The sequence below is a fragment of the Parasteatoda tepidariorum genome, chromosome 8, assembly GCF_043381705.1.
Source record: "Parasteatoda tepidariorum isolate YZ-2023 chromosome 8, CAS_Ptep_4.0, whole genome shotgun sequence".
NCBI classification, from domain to species: Eukaryota; Metazoa; Arthropoda; class Arachnida; order Araneae; family Theridiidae; genus Parasteatoda; species Parasteatoda tepidariorum.
In genome coordinates, this window is record NC_092211.1 from 89,142,967 (window position 1) to 89,156,187 (window position 13,221).

Below are 13,221 nucleotides of genomic sequence, written 5' to 3' on the forward strand. Positions count from 1 at the left end.
TAAAGGCAAAAAGGTAAAAATTTATTTATACAAATATATACAGAATATACAACTGTAGTTCCACTTTCAACCTGCTGTATCCAGCAGGCTCTGTAGTGAAGTTGGAACCCACGTTTTTTGATTGAAGACAAATATGACACCCCTGTCTAAATAAAGAAGGCTGCTACCAAACCGGTGAACTTGCTTGCCATCTTGATATCGTCCAGGCACAGGCATAAATATTATGTTACTTTCTTCAGCCTGAAACAAAAGTTTAACAAACGTTATTGAAGAATTTTTCTTTCTTTGTAGAATAAGGTTTAAGATATAAAAGAAAATGATAATAGTGTAAATATGTTACTGCAAAAGAAACAAAAAATTAATGTCCACAATCTCTCATATATATCAAGCAAAAGCTCTTAACTTTAAAAAACTATCAGGATAGGGAATATTGTGCAATGTAATTAATGAATTAATATCTATTTATTAATAATAATCGCCAATTATCATTGATTATAACCAAATCTGTCATAGCAAGACTTACAGGGTGCATAGACACTCCTTAGAAATAAAAAAAGCCTCCAAGGAGTAATTGGAACTACAGTAGGGAACCGATAATCCGGAACGATCGGGATCATCGCTATTCCGGATAACTGATTTTTCCGGTTTTCTGAATCGCTACAAAAAGCCGTTTTTTTATTGTTAAACCTAACTAAAAAATAAAATTTTTTGGAAATAATCTTAAAAAGAAGAAAAAACGATGAAGTAATACACTAATGAATATTTCCAAAATGATGGTAAGGTGAACATCTTTCAAAAAAGAAAGAAAAATCCTAAAATCTTATGAGGAAAAAAACATTTTTTTTTTAAATGGCGGGAAAATTTATCGAATTTCGTTCCGGTTTTTTGGTTTTCTGATTTCCGGAGAACGGGTTCTGTACTGTACTTAGATTTCCAAATTAGTCCTTAGAAACTCCTTAGATTATTATGTTGCATAGATGAACTTACTAAGTCCGCTGCTGAATTTGCTGTCCAAGCAGAGAAACTAAATTATATGACATAGCTTTCAAAATCTAATAGTTAAAGAAAAACTTAAAAAGAAGAAAAGAAATGAATTGCAAGAGTTAGAAGAAAAAAATAACAGCAAATGTTTTTCATTTTACATGTTGCAAGCAAACTTAATTAATAATTTACTTTGATTTTGTTTTTTTTTTTGTATAAAATGTCTTAGATTTTCTTATGTATTCAAATTTAAAAATATAAGATTGGTAGGTTTTTATGTTAATCTTTAACATCTGTACTTTAACAAGATTTATTAAAATATTTGAAACTGGAAAATGTATTTAGGTGTAAAAGTGATAACTTTATTTATTTTTCTTGATGAAGTTTGACAAAGTCAAAATTTATTTCAAAAAGATGAGAAAAAAATATGCAAAATATTAATTTTTGCAAGTTTCTCTTATAATAACTACTTTTTAATTTTAAAAAAAAAATAAATAACTGTCTAGTTATCTTTTACACAAAGTTTTTAAATTTTTGATAAGTTCTTAAAATTTTGGACTCCTTGGATTTCTTCTTCTGATCTCTGTATGAACCCCGGACTTAGAACCAATCATTTCAGAGGGATAAAGATTCTCCCAGACAAGACAAAGACATATGTTCCCTGCAGAAACTGCCAGGATGTCATGTTAACACCGAGACACATTTATGAGTGCCCAGCACTCACACCACATGTTCTGAAATTGGGGACAACCTAAGATCTGTTCTCTTACTCAAGAGGCACTGAAGCTGACAATCGTACAAACTTTCGAAGTTCTTTAAAAATCCATGGACACGAAAACAACAAATTTACAAGAATAACAATTCGGCAGTTTCTACTTCACTGATCTTCTTTTATGGTTAAGAGCTATTGCTTGATATTCTCTGTACTGATCTTTAAGGACATTCCCTACATAAATGTGTCTTAATAATAACATCTTAACATAATAGCATCAGTCAAAAACACTTTCTCAATTGTTTGTCACACCCATTTATTTTATCCCATTTACTAACTTTTCATTGTTAGTTTTCCGTAGCATTCTTTTATACATTCCGAAAGCAATGTCACTTTTAGTAAAAACCTGTTGTATTTTGTCCTTTTGTTTAATCAAATCATTAACAGCAGTGGATTGCCATTGAAATTAGAGTCAAACTTTCGTAGCAATTCAACTTTTTTTTAAAAATTGAGAGCTAATTATACTTCCTCTTCTTTGAACTATTGTCATTTTGTTCCCGGTAATCAATAGTTTAGATATCATAATGCTGTTAATTAAAACAAAGAATATGGACTTAAAACTCAAGCTGAATTGAAAACAAAACGATCAATTTATAGCTGAAATGTATGCTTCTAGGCTGGAATTATATAAGAGTGAAACTGCTGATAACCTTTCTCTTGTTGTTGAGAGCAGGAAACGAAAGAAGTTGTCCCTTACCTCAGCTCAAAAACTTCAAGGCTAAAAAAGAACCGGTTTCATCTCCTCACCTGGGGAAAAAAACAAGGTGGGTAATAAAAGAATTTTTCTCCCAAGCGCAACTTCATCAGCTCAGCCTACCCATTTTCTACATACATATAAACCGATTTTGAAAACTTTTTCTCCTCAGGAGTGTAGTTTTTAAAAGTTTCTGGATTTTTGAGGTCATATTGTAATACATTGTTGGTGAGCTTTTTATTTTGAACCTAGTTCAAAATGCATGTTAAAGATAATGGACGCAAGCACAAAATTAGAATTTTGTCAAGAGTCGTTTTTAGGAACATAGATTTTGCAAAGAGTTCTCAAAATTTTGAGAAGGATTCTGTTATTACGTTTACATTTTTCTTTAAGATTCCAAAGTGGACTAAAATTATTTTGCATGCAAATTGTTAAAAAAGTCAATCAAACCTTCTTTTGGATGACTTCTTTGAAAGACAGAGTAAGGGAAGCGGCTGATGTGACACCTCTTACAGTCTGTATCATGGCCTGAAATAAAACATAATTGTTTATAGAAAAAATAACCAATATTGACAGAACAGTTAATTACTAATATTTTGCTACTTTAAAATAAAACATAACACTTCTTGTTAAAAAAAATAGAAATATTAACGAATGAACAATGCTTCAAAATAATTATTGCAACAGTTTATATTTTTTAGTCTTACATTTCAATAAACTGTAAATGTGAAAGATCGCTTTGCATTGGTGTTTATTTGTGGTGAAAAGGAGAGTTTTTTTCCCCCACAGCACTAAGCTATGGACTTGTCTGAGGAAATCTACCCTGAACATCATAGACTTTGTGAAATTGAAAGTAAATTGAAAATACAATTGGGTTAACAAATTTTTTCACGTGAAATAGGCTCAGATTACCAGGATTTTACAAAGCATGTTGGAAAATATTGATTTGTGCACAATTTTTTGCCTACTGAGAGCTTTGACCAGGGTAACTTGTACTGCATTATACTTTTCTTCTCTTCCAGACGTGGACATGTACCTAGGAACTGCATTATACTTTAAACTTTTCTACGAATTCCATCAAAAACTGATTCCTACTAGACAAGGATGTTCTAACGTTTTTTTTTATTATTAAATAACAGGCCACAAAAATTAAAATTTGCTATGTCGGAATCAACACGAGAGACCTAAAACTGTATTTTGATACTATTTTGAATAAACATATAAAATTTGAAAGAAATTTCACTTTACCCTGAACACATGGCCATGAATAAAACTTGAAAAAGGTAATGGTGGCAATAACGTTCAAGCTTTCATTAAGACAATAAGTTTATAAAAGAGCAGAATGGCAAGTAAAAAAAATAAGTTTCGTTTAAAAACTTTTTTTTTTATATATAAAAAAGACTTTCGCTTATTTTACACATATTTTTTTCATTTAAGAGAAATTTTTTAAATAATTATTTCTATACACTTTTATAAATTGTTTTATAAATATTTAAATTTGTTGAGGGGCCAAGTCATAAACTCTTTATTCTAAGATTTTTGCGAAGTCATCATGTTTAAGATTTAAATTATCCATTGATTTATTAATGAATAATGTAAAATGATAAATCACAATTTATACCATATTATTAAGTTTGCTGAACAGCTGCCCCATTTTTGGATTTTCTAATCCTAAAGCCAAGGAACTCCTGGATAAAGCATCGAGACAAAACAAGCTTTTGAGAAAAGAATGTTTTGATGGAACTAATATATGTTTATGTTACATGAAAACCTCCCATTGTTAGCTTGACAGCAAGGGGATTCTTTTTTTTAAAAATTAATTCTTTCAGTTGCTCTTTTGAGCATGAGAAGTTTGCAGTCCTTATACAAATAAGAAGTATCTCTGTGGAGTGGAGAGTGTGTCGAAACATGAACTACAAACATTTTTGAGGACAGAAGAGTTCCATAGATGCTCTCAAGGAAACTCATCTACCATTGAGAATGTTTTATATCAGACTGTTGCCAGTCATCATTTCGATTCAAACGTGGGTTGCCTCATTAGAAGACGAGCTATCTATTGACTGAGTCATCATGGCTCAATTAATAAAAATCAATAATCATACATTGAAAATTAAACTTTAATAAATTCTTTCTGTAATTCTTAAATGTAAACAAGAATTACAAGGTATATATCCCAAATTAAACAACCATAAAATAAAATGTGGAGAAAAAAATCAGTTTGAAGATGTAATAGAAAGACATTAAAACAAAATCAAGTCAGGTTTGGGAAAGCGCTAATGCTGCATAATCCAAAATTTGTCCGCAAATAAATTTATATAAAAAAACAAGAGAATTAAATTAAAACAAAAAAGTACATTTAAATAATTTTTTGAAACACAAATAGCACTTTTGCTTTCTTAAACAGTTATTCACAAAAAAAACTTCTACAAGAATGCATTGTATTCATGTTTATTTTGTTTCATTTCAATTTAATTATAATTCTCAAATGTTTTATTAAAGTGTATACCTCATAATCTCTTCTGGGCTTAACATGTCTGTCCAACTCCTGTTGTCTTTCCACATTGGTCAAGTAAGCCATGCTTTCTTTAGCCCCTGGCTGTTGACCCAGAAGTCCCTGAGGTGCAGATACTGCTCTGTTCATGATGTCCAACGCTTGTCTGAATTGTTCTGTTAACACAAATATTTTATACACTTTGTTCCTGATAAATATTTCAAACTAAATAAAGCTTATATATATGTTATTTTATTAAAACTTAATGAGGATTACTTTAGTAATACTATTAAAAATTTATACCTTAATAATACTAAAACTACTTAAAAATAGTAATAAAATAAAAAGAGAAATAAAAAGCTATATTGAATTATTATTTCTAATTCCTTTGATCATTCATAAGTTTGTAATGGTGAATAGAAGTTTAGGAGCAGTACTAAATAAATTTCTAACATTAATAACAAACTAAATAAAATAAAAATTATTTTACCAAATTTTTTGCCCACTATATTGCAAACACTTGAAGTAAAATTAAGCAGCAGAAAACATTGTACAATTGTAACTAATTTCGTAAATTAAAGAAAAAAAAACTTTTTTAAATTTGATATATGGATTATATGGTAAATTAATCTAACTATTAAAGTTCCAATTCGATGAATTAAAAGGTGAAGATCGTGATCATATTTTTAAAATTCGATTTTTCTGAAACTATTCGATCGATTTTGCTCAAATTTTGTATTTTGCCATGTAAAAATTCATTCCTTAATATGACGTAAAAAAATTTATGCCTTACAATTCAAAATTTCTTCAACCAGTAAAAAAAAAATTATAAATGCTCACTAAAATTTGTTTTTTTAATGGCACTACTGCTCGCAAGAATTGAAGCAATAACACCCAGCCATCTACTGGGTCAAAGTCAGCAATGCCTCACTGGAAGGCCTATTCAAATAAGCACATTTTAAATACATTGACTGAAAATAATGACATCCCAGTCTAATAAGTGATCACATGCTTTTCACAAAAGAAAATGAAAAGATTTAGCAGCGAAGAACAACAAATATTAACTGTTTAAATAAGGAACAGAGTTTTAAGTCAAATAATTCTCTAGGCTCAATTTAGTTTTCATTGCTAAAAGAAGAATATTCAATATTTTGTTATATTATTATTAATTCCAATTTGTTAATTAATAAATGCAACCTTAGTTATTATGAAACTACATATATTGTTATTTCAGTAGAATAGTTCTACTGTAGCAATATCATAGCTGCTCACGTGGATGGAGAAAAAAATCCGGTAGATTTTACGAAATAATATGAATTTCAAGATAATTGCTGCAAAATGTACGAAATATTTTACACATTGAGAATTTTAAGGATTTTTATAGTCAGCAAAATAGAAAAACTTTAATATTTTCTGCACTATGTTAACTCATAATTTTGAATAGAAATAGGTATTTAATTCCAAGATAGTGAAAAGATTTTTTAATTCATTAAAAAAGGGAGTTCTGAATATAAATAAAGACAAAATTTTAAAACAAAAAAGTTTTAATTTGATTTTAATAAATGAGGCTCACTTCATTATGTATTAATAGCATTTATTCAAGCAAGTAATAATCTGTGAAAAAAATTCAATTTCAATAGGGATTTTTTTAGAAAACTCACTCAATTTTAGGGAACTTTTTAAAATGTACAAAAATCAGTAGAATTTTTATTAAACCAGTAGATCAAGAGAGACTGGCAAAATCCAATAGTCTACTGGAAAATCCAGTAGAGTTGGTAGATATGCAATATGTAAATGCTAAGTAAATGAAAATGTCAATAATAAATATACCTTTAATAATAGGATGATGGTGTAGTGAAGGAGGTAACATAGATTTCCATCCAGTGTACCACTTGGTGACTTCTTCATAATTCGGACTGTGAGTTAACCAAGTATATAGCACCTGCAACCATTTGGGGAAGAAGTTCTTTTCCAAGATCGTCACCATGCATGGTTCTGGCATCATATCAAACCAGGCCATCACCCAATTCCAAACATCTATAAAAGAGTCATTCAGATATCAGAATAATGGATTTTCCAATGCTATCTTATATACATGTTGTTCAAAAAAATTCCCCAACTTTTAATACAATGTGGCTCCCTATTCAGAAACCAAACCTATAGTCAGAATGTAAGAACGATCCTCAGTGTCCTGAACTTAGTTAGAGTCAAACAGTAAACAACTTTGGTGAAAAAATTTATTACAAATTATTATTAAAAAGGTAACAATGAAACTATAATTAATTATTACTAATGGATTTGCATTGCATTAATAAGAAAAAGAACATTTAAACTCATGTGCTAAAGACTTTTTTAAAAAAAATACAGAAAAGACATGTTTTTTAATCCTCAAGAAAAAACTAAAATTTAGCATTTAAAAATTTTGCTCTTATAAACTAATCCATATATATAATAGATCTAAACAAAAATCAATAATTAACTATTAGTTTATGATAGCAAAATATTGCATTTTTTAATGAAATAAAAAAAATTATTATGTTTCAGGAGTGACACCCTTTTAAAGAATAATATGCACTTTCTCCCTAAATCCAAATAAGTCTTTTCTAGTTAAGCAACAAAAAAAAAATTTAAATTTTAAGTAAAATAATCTTTTTTTTCAGATGTTTTTGAGCATAATGCTATTTTAACAATTAATTCTTTGTAACATGCATCACAGTTGTCCTATATTTATTTATTTTTTTTAATAAAAAAAAAGACTGCAAAATGTCTTATATTTTAAAAAAATATTTTGTCTTAGATTTTATCTTAAAATAAAGCTTTGATTTCCTCTTAAAATAAAGCTAGGATTTCCTTGAAATGCTGTGTAACAAAAGAAATTTACAAGTTCCCCAAATGGGAAGAGAAAAAAAAAGATTTAAAAAAATACCAAAAAATTACTATAACATCATCGATTTACTTGGGGATTTACTATTCAACATCGATTACTATTCTACATACTACTCTACGTTGATTTACTATTCAACCACTTTCAAAAAATTAGGGAAAAAAGGTTGTGTTTCGTTCAATTCCATAACATTGAATACTGATCTGAATGAATTGCCTTTCCGCCATTTTCCTTGATGGTTTACATGATTTTGAAATCAGGAAACATGAGTGATACTTCTTTGCACTGATTTATTATTTCTTTGTTCTCATCATGTTTCTGCTTTCACATGCAACAGTAGCAGTAAACAACTAGTGACTCGTTTTCAATCTTTATTATTTATCTGTGCACATTTTTGTTTTTGAAACATTTATTGATGAGAATGTAATTTTTCTCTACAAAATACCTCAACAAACAAAACTTAATAATCGGTAAATACAAAAGGATGATTCTGGAAATGAATTCCGTTTTTTGTAAAAGAATTTCTTTACTTTTCATATTATCAGGTTTTTCCGTAAACAATAGGCTCTTTGAGCGAACCAGCTCGAGTCTATCGACAATTGCAGGATTAAGATTAATCAAAGAAAATGTCAAAATAAAAGTTAGTGATATGGTTGTTGCAAGGGAAATGATGACTTCTAATAAGGATACTCATTCCAAATACAAAGAGAAATTAAAATTTCAAGCAATTGAAAAGAATGTGACAGAGGAACCAATCATTTCGAAAGCATCTCATTGCTTTTTCCAATTTTCTTACTCTAAGATATTTTTGAATAGATATTTATAACATTTTAAAACAACATTTTTCTTTTTCCAAATCTAGCTTTATTCTTTTGATCAGTAATTTATTTTAAGTATTTTTTTCTTTTGTCTTTCGTTCAATGTTCTATTTGCTCTGTTGATTTCAACCATTGAGACTATTTAATAGACATTCTCATGAAAACTCATTATTTCCCTTTAATTGTTAGGTTCTGATAATATACAATAACTGATTAATTTATTCGCTTATTAAAAATATTTATTTTTGTACCAATAGCTTTCCTTTTTTAATACTATGTTGGCTACTTCTTTCAAGTCAAAGATAGCATAAAATAATTAACAACCCTTATCACTGACACTTTATTTCTATGTCCAAATGTTACACATATTCAAAAAATTATATTTTATATTCAATATTTGTTTATTTAGTTGATAAAAAATGATTAAAACAAGTTTATATAAATAAAATGTAAGACTTAAAATTAATTATTATTTTTAAACAAATACTTCTTTTGTCAAAAACCTTATTAAAGCCTAGTTAAAATAACTAAGTATCTATACCCAAGTGTTATTTATTTTGATAAAATCATATTCTATTTTCAATATCTGTTTAGTTCGTAAAAAAAAATATTCAAAATAAAGCCTAATAAAAAATATATAACTCAAAATAAATTAGTCTTGCGATTTTTTTTACCAATAATTTGTCTTGCTTCTGTTTAAAATTTAAAATATTCAACTGATTATTTCTTTTCAGTAAAAACTGCTTTTTTAAGTGATACAAATGCAAAAAAAAAAAAAAAAAAAAAAAAATTACTTTCTTTCAAACTTGAAAACTGTTCAAAATATAATAAATCAAAAAAAAATTTCTTTGTTCATAAGTTAAAAAGAGCTAATTGATATCAACACATAAAACTATGCAATCTTTGAATCTATTTTATGATAAAATGTTATTTAAATAAATAAAAAAAAATTTCAGAGCTTACATTATTATTTAAGCAGTTCTCATAGCATAGAAACTTGGCAAATGGTTAAAAACAGGTTATTATAAGTTACAGTCCAACTTAACAACTGGCTATAAATATTAATAATGTTTTTAATTATACATATTTATTATTTTTATATTAACATTTTAAAATTTTTAAATAATTTCTTTCTTTTTTTTGTATAGCTAAGTTGTATGCATTGCAGATATAATGAGGGGGAAAATGATTGGAGAAATATCTCTTACCAAAAAAGATTTTAAGACATATCCCCCAATTAAATATTTTAAAATATATCCCTCTCCAAAATATGAAAAAACTAATTTTCAAACTATTCAAAAACTATATATTTTTAAAAAAAGTTTTCAAAATATTAAAAAAAAAATTGACCCCTTTCAAAGAATTTTTATGACTTTTTTCCTATCGTTGACAAACTTCTGTTATGTTTTATGTTAGTTCAGCCAGATAGTTAGGGATAAATAAAGTCTGAGATCAATGCTAATAAAAACTTACCCAAATGCTGCTGATGGGGATTTATGACATAAGTCTGCATGACTGCAACTAGTTTAGGAACGATGTTAGTCACAACAAATGCCTCCATAACACCTTGAGAAAACACACCTTTCCAGGGTTCCAAAATTAATTTGGCTGAACAATCACTTGGATGCCAGTTAACTAATGCTGAGGCCAGCTTATGACGAATTGGAGCATACAGTGGCTCTAAACGAGCTTCTAAAAGGACATTTCATTAGTATGATGCTCAATATAAATTAGAATACATTAGTTATAATAGTTAGTAGAATAATTATAGTATATCATCATTTCAAATATTTCCAAATGAATTTCAGCATGTTGCTGCTCTTAAAACATAATAATTTCATAATAGGAAAACTGGAATATTCAGTACAAATAAAATTTTCTAGCCAATGCAGCAACATGATTATAACTGAAATGCATTTCACAATTTAAAGGCATAAGACAAGCATAAAACAGTAAAGCTTGTTTATTTCAAAGCTTTTAACCTAATAGAAAAAACTGATAAAATGTTATTGATATATAAATTTTAAGTATGAAGTGGAAGATGTTAACCAAAAATGTAATTTCTTTTAATAACAGAACGCTCAACTGTTGGAGCTCAACTGTTCGACCTAGAAACTGTAAGATTTAACCAAGATATTCATTGTCTAGTTTTGTACAATATACCATTCTTGAAAAGACATGTAGGGAAAGGTAGAATAATATCGAATAGCTAAGAATAAATTAATAAATATTAAAATAAAACCATTATAGTGCAAAATAAGAAAATATTTATTTGGTATTATACTTCAGATATATTCTTGAACTATGAGAGGTTTCAGAAAACGTTTTCTTTCTAATTTTTTTTTCTTTTTTAAAAAATCACCCAAGTTACAAAAAGTTTTAAAAAAATTACAAACAGTGAGAAGCTTAAAAATTCTCGTTTTCCAACACTTCTCAAATTCTCTATTGTTAATTGCATTAAAAAAACAAATTACATGTCTCGAACTGCCGAAAAAACGGTAGAAAAATAATTTGGCCTGATGATGAAATATCACACAAAATTGTATCCAAAAGTGATTATTTAAATGAGCGATTAAAAACTAGCATGTCGTAATAACATCGTACCTGGGAAAAAAACGGGATCGTCAAAATCATGAGGAAAAACATCTCTCAAATTATGATTAAATCAGCAAGAATAAAGCCTGTCAATAGGTAATTATTTATATGCATTATTTAAAATTCGCATGTTGTAATAAAATTCAGAATTTTTAAAACCACATGGAAATCCAAAGCAATAACTTCCGAAAAATAGTTGAAAAACAACTTGGATTTACGATGGAATTGGTATGAGCAAAGTGCATCAAAAAGTAATTATTTGAATGCGCAATTTGAAACTTGGGTGTCGTAATGATCTCTAAGTAAAAATTTGGCGTTTTCAAAATCACTTGGAAAAGCGTAGCAAAAACTGCCTTTTTCTAAAATTTATTTTATAAGGAAATTGGCGTAAATAAAAAAAGTTAAAAAGTGCACAATTTATGAAATACCATATTAATAAATATAAAAAATACTTATAAAAATAGAAAATAATAAAATGCACGATTTAAAACTCACAAGTTGTAATATCATATTAAATGTATTGAAATTTTAAAAATCACATGGAAATTTATAAAGAAACTGGTAAAAAAAGGGATGGAAAAATTACTTGGATTTTAGATGAAATCGGCAAAAATAAAGCAAAACAAAAAGTGATTACTCAAATTTGAAATGTGCATATCTAAATATCCTAGTAAAAGCACTGGATTTTTGATAAACCATGCAAAATTCCAAAGCAATAACGGCGGAAAAAGCGCTCGAGAAACATGGATTTACTATAGAATCTATGTAAATTGAGCTTGTCAAAAAGTTATGACTCAAATGTGCAACTCAAAATGTTTGAAATTTTTCATTTTTTTCCACAAAAAAAAAATTTTTTGTGTTCTGAAGCTTTTGCGTGTCGCACATCAACAGTCGGCGGGCAGCACCCCTACTCGAAAATACCCGAAACACAATTGTGTAAAGGATTTAGATCTGGTGAAGAAGATAGTCAATATTCTTGCTGGATAAACTTCGGACAATTGATATGGAGCCAAATTTATCCTGTTTCCGCTTGGCGCAATTTTATACAATTTTAACTGAAAAATGTTGCTTTTTTGGCATACTAACTGTCAGCATGTTGCATTAAATGCTAATACTTCCTGTTTATGATATTCAGCATTGATTTTCACCCCTTTATCGATGAATTTCAAAGAAAATTTTCAGTAATTTGACAGAGTATTGTTCAGTTTGAACATTTCAGATTTTTCATCACCGGTTGCAGTACATACAACATTACTTTTAGAATTATAACTAAATTAGCATTGTATTGTTCTGTGCAAAATATTTTCTCCTCAAAAAAGATCATTCTAACAGCACTTTCGTTACTGTGCCAGTTCAACGATTTCTTACATCCTTGAAACCTTTTAATTGTTGTGCAGTTGCCCAACCTTGAACTTTTTTTTGCGATAAAGGCGAAAATCCAGGTCTTCGTTTAATATAACTTGCATAGTTCTACAACTCACGTTTTTTCCTGCAGCCATTTTATTAACAGAGCACCGTGGATAACTTTGTATCTTTTCTAAAATTCTTTCAATGAGCTCTTTTGTACGAATTGAATACAAACTACTAGACCTGGGCTAATCTTTGCAGCTATCAGTATCTAATAATTGATTTATAGTTCTATATAAAAAATTTTCTATTAAACAAGAGATTTTAATTGCTTAAAGATTCTACATGCAGAAAAACCAAGATCAAAAAACGGTCTAACCATCAACCTTCTTCATTCTATCTTTAAAATGATTTTAAATATTCTGTTCTAAGCAAAAATTGTCTGCATTTAGAGACAATGAAAGTGACACGCACAGGAATAGAGAGAGAGCAATTGTTTTACCAAGCAATTAAAATTAAATCCTATTTTTTGGAGTGTTACAGTATTGAGTAGCTACCCTGTAAATATATACAGGGGTTTGACATAATTATGAAAATACTTTTATACTAATTCTATGTAAAGAATCTTTTTCCAGCAAA

The 13,221-nt window shown here is 28.2% G+C and overlaps 1 protein-coding gene across 2 annotated transcripts in view; it reads right to left on the reverse strand.

Annotated features, from left to right (window-relative positions):
* Positions 1-13,221, reverse strand: part of LOC107448882 (septin interacting protein 1) — a 54,216-nt gene continuing 40,995 nt past the window's right edge. For both annotated transcript variants that reach the window (XM_043038805.2, XM_043038804.2), the window contains exons 12-16: positions 10,114-10,332; positions 6,769-6,975; positions 4,954-5,114; positions 2,898-2,975; positions 1-240 (exon numbers count right to left, since the gene is read on the reverse strand). In XM_043038805.2, the coding sequence (XP_042894739.1) occupies positions 67-240; positions 2,898-2,975; positions 4,954-5,114; positions 6,769-6,975; positions 10,114-10,332 (839 nt within the window). In that variant the 3' untranslated portion in view covers positions 1-66. The remainder of the gene's footprint in view (positions 241-2,897; positions 2,976-4,953; positions 5,115-6,768; positions 6,976-10,113; positions 10,333-13,221) is intronic.